The sequence below is a fragment of the Nelumbo nucifera genome, chromosome 1 (assembly GCF_055504915.1).
Source record: "Nelumbo nucifera cultivar China Antique chromosome 1, China Antique-T2T, whole genome shotgun sequence".
NCBI lineage: Eukaryota > Viridiplantae > Streptophyta > Magnoliopsida > Proteales > Nelumbonaceae > Nelumbo > Nelumbo nucifera.
Window position 1 is genome coordinate 59838896 of NC_142649.1, and position 8529 is coordinate 59847424.

At 34.7% G+C, this 8529-nt stretch overlaps 1 protein-coding gene across 1 annotated transcript; it reads left to right on the top strand.

Annotated features, from left to right (window-relative positions):
• The first annotated feature begins 402 nt into the window (after positions 1-402).
• Positions 403-6916, top strand: LOC104589807 (protein transport protein sft2-like). Its single transcript, XM_010248247.3, has 4 exons — positions 403-886; positions 5264-5531; positions 6126-6230; positions 6584-6916. The coding sequence occupies exons 1-4, from the start codon at positions 693-695 to the stop codon at positions 6692-6694; spliced, it is 678 nt and encodes a 225-aa protein (XP_010246549.1). The 5' UTR covers positions 403-692; the 3' UTR covers positions 6695-6916.
• Positions 6917-8529: the final 1613 nt, after the last annotated feature.

Here is an 8529-nt window from a genome sequence, read left to right on the forward strand (position 1 = left end):
TCATTTAAATGTTTATAAATTTATTTATACTTTTTTACTTTAAGCGTTTCCTGTTTTTATTGTTTGATTGGATTTTACTTTTAACGTTTTTTACTCTTTACCTCAGATTAATACCCATTAAAGTATGCCATATCAATATTTGGTTTCAAGAAACACTTGTGTATTCGGGGAAATAGGAATTTGACATTTCCCTAAATGTTTCATGTACAAAAATCAAAACATTTCAGTTTTTTTATCATTTTATTTAATAAATTATTTTATTTTGCTTTATTTGCAATAAATACCAATGCCTATATAGTACCGATGTAGTAGGGTTTCAATAAAACGCCTACGAAACCAAACACAGCCTAAATAATTAACAGATCACCCAAAGACGGGCTAAATTGTAAATTCTCCGTCCGATTTAGAGTCGGCCGGTTAACGTAATTTCTCATGTTGTTAATAATCATTTCTACAATTTATCTATGTTCAATTGTTCCTCCACCTCTCTCTGGACGGAAACAAATCAGTCGTATCATACAAACAAGAACAGGATCCTCTTCCGGGCTCGGACTATTATGCAGCATTGCCATTGACGATCGAACGTGGCGTGAGGGCATTGGCTATTCTGCTTCTACAGTCTACACCAATTGAATTGAAATATATTTCGGCTTCCGGTTCAGAATCGAGAATTGGTTTTCTGTCCTTGAATTATGCATAAAACAGCTCAAGCTTGGTTCATGGGGGGACCCAGCAGCACCGAGCAGAAATCCTCGTCTCTGCTCGCCGATTGGAACTCCTACGCCTCCTCCAAAGCTTCCGAAGAGAGCGGATCGTCTAGTCTAGGGTTCGATCTCGAGTCCGCAGTGAAGTCTGCCAACGAGAAGGTCACCGGCACCTTTAACGTGTTAGTCTGAAACCCTTCCTCAAGTTTATGGTTTCCATTTTGTTCCTTGTTCTCTGTTCTTCCATTTCTGGTTTTTGTCCAAGTTTTGCTGCTGTATCTAAAATTCTGAATTGCATTGGATTTAGATATTTTCCCTCTTTTGCCCCTCTTTTCCGTTTTACGTATACAGTGATAGTTCGTTATAATTTCAGTTTCAAACAATTCAATATAGATCTATTTGAACTGGATCTCTGAGAGTTGAACCGGTGGAAGGCAACTGTGCAAGTGCAATTTTTTGTGCCTCATTTTGTCCTGGTGAATTGAGAAATTTCATCTTTGGATGAAACATGCATTTGTAAGACTAAGTGCACGCAATTGATCTACTATGTATTTAGATGCTGGTTAGGAGCCTCTAGATTTTATGTTGATACAGACATTCTTTAAGAAAGCAAAATGGCAGGCGAAGGGGTAGTCAAAGAAAGGAAGATTAAGCAACATGCAACTCGTAAGCATCATTTCAGACATCCTTTTGCTAGATGTGGCATCTATTTGTGTTGATTACCCTCTTCCTATGATTTCCTGGCATTTGGTACAGGGATCAGTCATCTGTATCACAAAGGCCCCATGTAAGCAAATAAAAATGCCACAAAATTTTTATGTTGTTGGACATGCGTATCACACCACATGCAAGAAGATAAAAAATGCCACAAAATAAACCATAAAAATGGAAAAAGAAATGGCTGATCTGGGGAACCGGCCTACGTTAGGTGTCTGGTGTATTTGCTCTTTTGATCTATCATCAAAAGAAATCCCCAGAGGCTACAATAAAAAATAGGGATGCTGAGTTAAGTAATTTTCTTACCATAATAAGTTAACCTACTAGGAAAAAAAAATAAAGAATTGTGTATGCCAGTTTAATTAATTTTTTTGAAAAAGGTAAGGTAAATTTATTGACTGAAATCAGAACCATACAAAGAAGCTCCCAGGAAGGAGCGAAAGCTGAGAACAGCCCCTCTGTTTACAAATAAAGAATTGTGTATGCCAGTTTAATTATTACGTCTTTATCCTCTTCCTTTATTTCATATTATTGTCCTATGCATCCCTTTGTGATTACTTATAGTAAAAGAACTACTAGTCTACTATGCTTTGTTGATAACCATGTGCAAGATTTTCATTATGGTTAAAAACATAACCCCTTTTCACAGTTTCCCTTTATCTTGGCATCTGCCATTTTTTTTCTTAAGTTGAATTTTGAGTTTAGAACATGAAATCAGAATACAAGACAAGAAATTTTCTTCTATTTTTATTTTGGAAGCTTATCGGGTTGCATTTTTTGTGTGATCATCTGGTCCGAAGTGAATTAAAGACTATGCTTGTGCATGTTAGTGTCATTGTTATGATTGTGTCTTGATCCATTTTCTTAAAACTGAATAGAATCTTGATGCTTTGAAGCTGGCTGGTTCATGGCTCATCAATTTAACCATCTGGTTCCAAGTGTTTTGATTGGCAATATAGCATAATGTCATAATTTTAGTTATTTAGGATGATTTCTTTGAAGTAGTTTTCCCCTTCCAAAATTTGGCCGAATTTTGGTTGATTGCAAAGTCACTAAGTCAATTGTTTACCAAGCCTATATAGTATTTTCTCAGACCATCTGTGTGAAGTTTATTCCAATGCAGCCTTTGCTTGAAAAACAAAACCCCCACAAACAATTCCTTAAGAAATAAGACTAGAGAATGCAACATAAACGATTAATATTTTGCAATGTATTGAAAGAGAAAATAATATAAGAAAAATTAAAGCAAAGGTAATTTTAAATGAAAAGAAACCCTTTTTGAGAAAAATGTCAGCTATCTAACAATTCAGATTTAATTACATGGTTCAGTAGATCATAGATATGAAAGGAAAAATGGACATGATGGAATGAATTTGGAGTTTACAATCATTCTGCAAAATGTTGGAGTTGAAAAACTATTGATATCATTATACTGATGAATAATTCTTTTGTTATTGTTATTCGGAATAATTGATAGTTATTCTAAATTAATCTTGCACATCCCAATCCTGCTTCCTTAGGCAATAACTGGTGAATCCCTAAATTGTAAATTGCATCCATCAGAGGAAGAAGGTGATCAGGATTTGAAGATGGAAAAAATGTTAGGACTTTCCATAAAGCTTCTAAGTGATCTTAAGTATCTACTTTTATGCGACATGTAAAATATGATGTTACATGGTTTAGAAAATGAGTCAACTTATAAATTGTAATGATGTTTATCACATTGTGTAGAGCAATAAATAAAAGTAAGACCAGGTTTTTAGTTGTTCTGCATTTCTGCTAGACTTTCAACATGCTTATGCATGGGTGGTTTCAACATAAGTTCTAAGTGTCTCTAGATGTTGCCATTTTGTTCCATTTCATCATGTTCTTCAATAAAATGACATACCAGAAATTCAATGTAGTTGACTAGTTGTTTTTTGTTTTGTTTTTTCAGATAAAATTTTCTTCGTTACTCTGCAACTACATCAAAATACTCTGCTAATTATTCCACTTTGTATCCTGCACACAGTTTGTTTCCTGGATCTTTTCCTCAATGAACATTATGTCTCCAAAGAACTTCTAAATTGTTTTCAGATTGCTTCAGGCTTGTTTCCCAGATTGTATCCCACTGAAAATTAAGGTCTCACAGTCTTAATCACTTCTGGAATTGTCTCTAAGTAAATAATTTTTCCCCTCAAACAAATTTTCTTGGGGATGCAGTTTCCACCCAAAGCCACCCTAGCAGTGATTTCCATGAAACTTTCTATCATCACAGTGCTTGATCCTATTCATAATGATGTAAAATCTGCTGTTGAGTGGCTCCAGTAAAGTGGGATTTGATGCACTTTCTTGAAAGGCATGGGATATATACTGATCTTTATCATTATTCAAAACATAACTGTTGGAAATGATGGATTTTTTTGGCATAAATAAAGAAGAAAATCATTAAGAAGAAAAAGAAGTACAACAGAGGTGATAAGAAATCACCCCCGAAAAAGGATAAGAAGCAACTCCTGAAAACACCCTTACAATGACAAACCCCTCAAACTTCTCTAAAATCAAAATCACAACCTCATCCTGCACTTCAAAGTTCAAACGGCTCTTCCCACAGCTAAAAAAGAAAGAGCAGAAAAGAGACTAACATCAAATAGAACTTCATCCCCTCCTGCAGTTGTCCCTCTCTTCTTCGAAAATTGGCCTCCATTTTCTTCAATTTTTCTATAGACTTTTCTTGCAAATTCCTCACCCCTGACGTAGAATTACCCTAGGATTTTCCTCACCTCCAGATCTAACTCACCCTGCACAACATGAGTTTCATCAACTTCCACCTCCCTCTCTTGAAGTTATTCAACCAAGACCTCTTCACCTTTTCCTTTTACTTCTTTCAATAGGCTTTCTATATTTTCTGATCCCCATGGCCTGACTTGGTAGAAAAAAAATCCTGGAACAGGATTTGTGTGCCCAATCTGAACTCTTGGGAGAGTCATGGAATTTCTCAACTCATGCCTAGTTTGATTGTTTCTGTGTTGGAAGTTGAAATTTCAAATGAGTGGGACCGAGGATTTAAAAGGTGTGCCTAGGTTCCAGAGGTGAGGTGCATTTTATGGTATTCGCCTCACCTAGGCCCCAAAGTGTAGCATTTTCAAAAGGTGTGCGCCTGGTGCGCTTTTTTGAATTTGCACATTTTCGAAAATTTCACTTGCTTCGCTCACTCGCCGCAGTTTTAAGAACCCCCTATATGCTAATGTTGTTCATTTATTCATCCTAATAAAAGATATTTTTAAAAGGAATTAAAATTTTAAAATATTTTTTTTGTAGGGATTAAGAATTTAAGACCCTAACATGGATTTGTTTGGGCTTGCCTCAAGGGGCTTGGTACAAAGGTGGCTTGTAGAATCAGGAAAGCAAAATGTTTAACATCACATTAGCTTTGTTTTTTTGCTTTGTCATGTTAGCTATTTGAAGTAATGTATTTGGGAAAAAAAATAAAGAGATTGAGAGTTTTACATGCTTGAATATGTTTTATATGTTTGATCTCAATTTTAAAATTTCATTTTGAATATGTTTTACATGTCATGTTTATGTATTTTAATTTGAGATAATGATTTTTTTAAACATTTATTTTAGAATTTATGTATATTTTTAATCAATAAATATATTATGTATATTTTTTATTTTTATTTTTATTTTTTGCATTTTTGTGCCTTGCACCTCATGCCTCAGGTGCAAATGCCCCTTGCACTTTTTTTTTTGTGCTTTGTGCTTTTAAAGCACTGAGTGGGATATTCATTTAATTTGTTGGAAAATCTGATTGTTGTCAAGTGAATGCAGACTAATTTTTCCCTGTCTGGCACTTACAGGGTTTCAAAAGGAGTGAGAGATTTGCCTGGGAGCTTTCAGTCTGCTACTAGCAATGTACCTTCTGGAAAATCTCTTATGTACTTTGGCTTGCTGCTGGCAACTGGAGTGTTCTTCATTTTCATTGCATTCACCATGTTTCTCCCGGTCATGGTGTTGATGCCTCAGAAATTTGCCATCTGCTTTACCCTTGGTTGTGCTTTCATCATTGGGTCATTCTTTGTACTCAAGGGTCCAAAGAATCAGCTTTCCCACATGTCATCAAAGGAGGTATCTTAGTTGGGTTCTTTTTGCATGTTAACATCTCTCAGTCGTTTGTTTTTAGGGTAGAATACAGGGAACTACCTTGTACTTTTGGAGGTAGTGACACTTAGGTCCCTGTACTTTTATTTGCGACAGAGAATACCCTGTACTTTCAGATTCCAACACTCTGCTCCAGCTGTTAGCATTCCATCAGTTTTGAACTTTTCTGAGACCGTTTTGCTCTCTCATTTATTTAATTCCAAAACCCAAGTTCTAAACTTCATGGTGGATGCTCTACATCTTTCAACTGTTTTTTGTCTCTCTTAAAAAAATGAAAAAAAAAGAAAGAAGATGGGAAATATTCAGAACTTGGGTTTTGGAGATGCAATAAAGGAGAGAGCAAAATGGTCTCCTCAAAGTTCAAAACTGACAGAATGCTAATGGCAGGACCAGAGTGTTGGAATATGTACAGGGTATATCTCTGTTGCAAATTAAAGTTTGGGGACCCAAGTGTCAGTGACTACCCTCGAAGTACAGGGCAGATCTTTTGTATTTTACCCTTAAAATAAAGTATCAATTTAATCTCATTTGCAATTGTAATATCTGGTCCTTTTTCCCCAGAGGCTTCCCTTCACACTGGGATTCATTGGCAGTATGGTGGGTACCATCTATGTTTCTATGGTGCTTCACAGTTACGTTCTATCTGTGCTCTTCTCTGTGTTACAGGTATTAAATCCATCTTATATCCTTCAATTCTGTTCTTATTTTTTTTTTTTCTTTTTAATGTTTAATGATGGTTATTTTCATGTTAGTGGGAATATATGGGTATTAAAGTGTTCATGGCCATACAATTTGTAACTATGGTATTGTGTTACCATCTTTTTCTCCACCTGTCCATAAAGTCTTTCATTTTCCTTTTTCCTATCCATTTCTTCCCTATTTCATACTTGCTTATTGGCTTCATCAATTATTTTAATTTTTACCTCTCAAGTATGTGCTTAGGCCTTTTCTGTGGTGAGAGCTATATTAGTTATATCCTAACCTAGTATGGGGGTTGATCGTTGCTCAATTTTGTTTAGGTGAGTGCGCTTATATACTATGCTGTCTCTTACTTCCCTGGTGGGTCTTCTGGACTGAAGTTTCTTTCTTCAACTATTACATCTTCTGTATTGAAATGTTTTGGCAGGTGATGTTATTATCCTCTCCCCCTTTCTTTAATTGCCTCCCATTTTTGTTATTTTCTATCTCAAGTGCACGCCCATAAGAGTTGTAACATTCTGAGATACTTCTTCTTTTTCATGCATCTATCTGGTATTACAAACCAATTTAGAAAGATCAACACCCATGTATTGGAGTCAAATTGTTTTGAAATTAAATACAAAAAATGTTTTGAAATTGACATTTTTCATGAGAAATGAACAAGGAGATAAAGGTATCAGTTGCCAAAGGGTGCATATTTTTTTACTTGGATCCTGCTGACCAAATGTGGTATGGGCGTCTGAACATGATAAAAAGGGGCCAGGAAAAAGGTCTCATGTAAAGATTTAATGCTTGAGGGTTCATAACATCCATTCTCCCATTATATCCCTCATTTTTAGTTTCCTGAACTTTAAGATATATGAAACCATCAAATTAAATGACCATGCCAGTTTTAACACCATTGCTTCCTTATAAGAATGCCAATTTAATCCCAGCACTTTCTGCATGGTTACACAAAATTACACTCCCTCGTTATCTGCAGTTTCTTTTCCTGCTGCAGAAAAATTTTCCCTTCCTGACAAATATTTTTTTTGGTTCTTCAATGATTTGAAGCCGTTTCTGTTTGATGTTTAATTCTTCAGCTGCTCGTAAGGTTATCACAAGCTTTTGTTGTTTTCCAGCTTTAAAAATCTCTGCTAGTCAATGCATGGATTACCAATGAAGCTTGGCTTGTGAGTAGGGTGTCAACAGTATTCGAAAATCCAATTTTGAATTTGATATTTGACATAATCGAATCAAATTCGGATAATTTGAATACATAATCGGTTGAATTCGGATATCCTATTCTTATCGAATAGTTAATCGGATTTGAATTCGGATATGATCTTATTCGATTCGATAAATATTCGAATTCGATCGATTATTTAATTCTTATATACAATAAATAAAATATTTTCTATAATTTATATATTTATATACTTTATATCAATAAAATATTTATTTTTATATTTATTAATTATCTAAAATAATTAACTAATCAAATTCGAATCGAATATTCGAATATTTAATCGGATTCGAATTCGGATATTAATTTTCAATATCTGTCGGATGTCGAATTAAATTCGGATACTAGATTTTCTAATTGGATTCAAATTCGGATATTGTTTGATCCGATTTGAATTCGATCCGTTTACACCCCTACTTGTGAGGCTCGCGAGCCTAGTGTTAGATAAATAATTTTTATTATACATACATATATATATATAATAAATTTTTATAATTCTTAATTTTTTGTCTGAAAAATAAAAATAATAATTTTATACATATAATTTTTATTTTTAAAAAATAACTTGGCTTTTAGTCGAGCTCGAACTGAGCCGAGCTTGAACTTGTAAGCTATGAATCAAAACGAGCTCAAGCTCAAGTCTCTAGCTCGAATCGAGCTCAAGCTTGATACTATTCCTGTGAGTCGAGCTCGAATAGCCAAGTATTCGGCTCGGCCTGACTTGAATCCACCCCTACCAGTATGCATTATCTAACCGAACCAAAATGACTGAAATCGGCCCCAAACTCAAATCAGGTAATAGATACCTAATTTGACTTGTGTTTTTGCTTCTGATTCATCATTTTTTTTGTTGATAGAAGATTACTACTGATCAATCGTATAAAATTTTCTGAGAGAGATTTGAGTCTAGAGATAAGCCTTGGCAATCTGAGAAAGGTGTCAAAAGTTTCATTTTAAAAATTTAAAGAAGAATGATGGGCAAAATAGTCTTTTTAATCATTCGTTAACGGATGCTAACGGTAAGGAAGATTTAGTCAATTG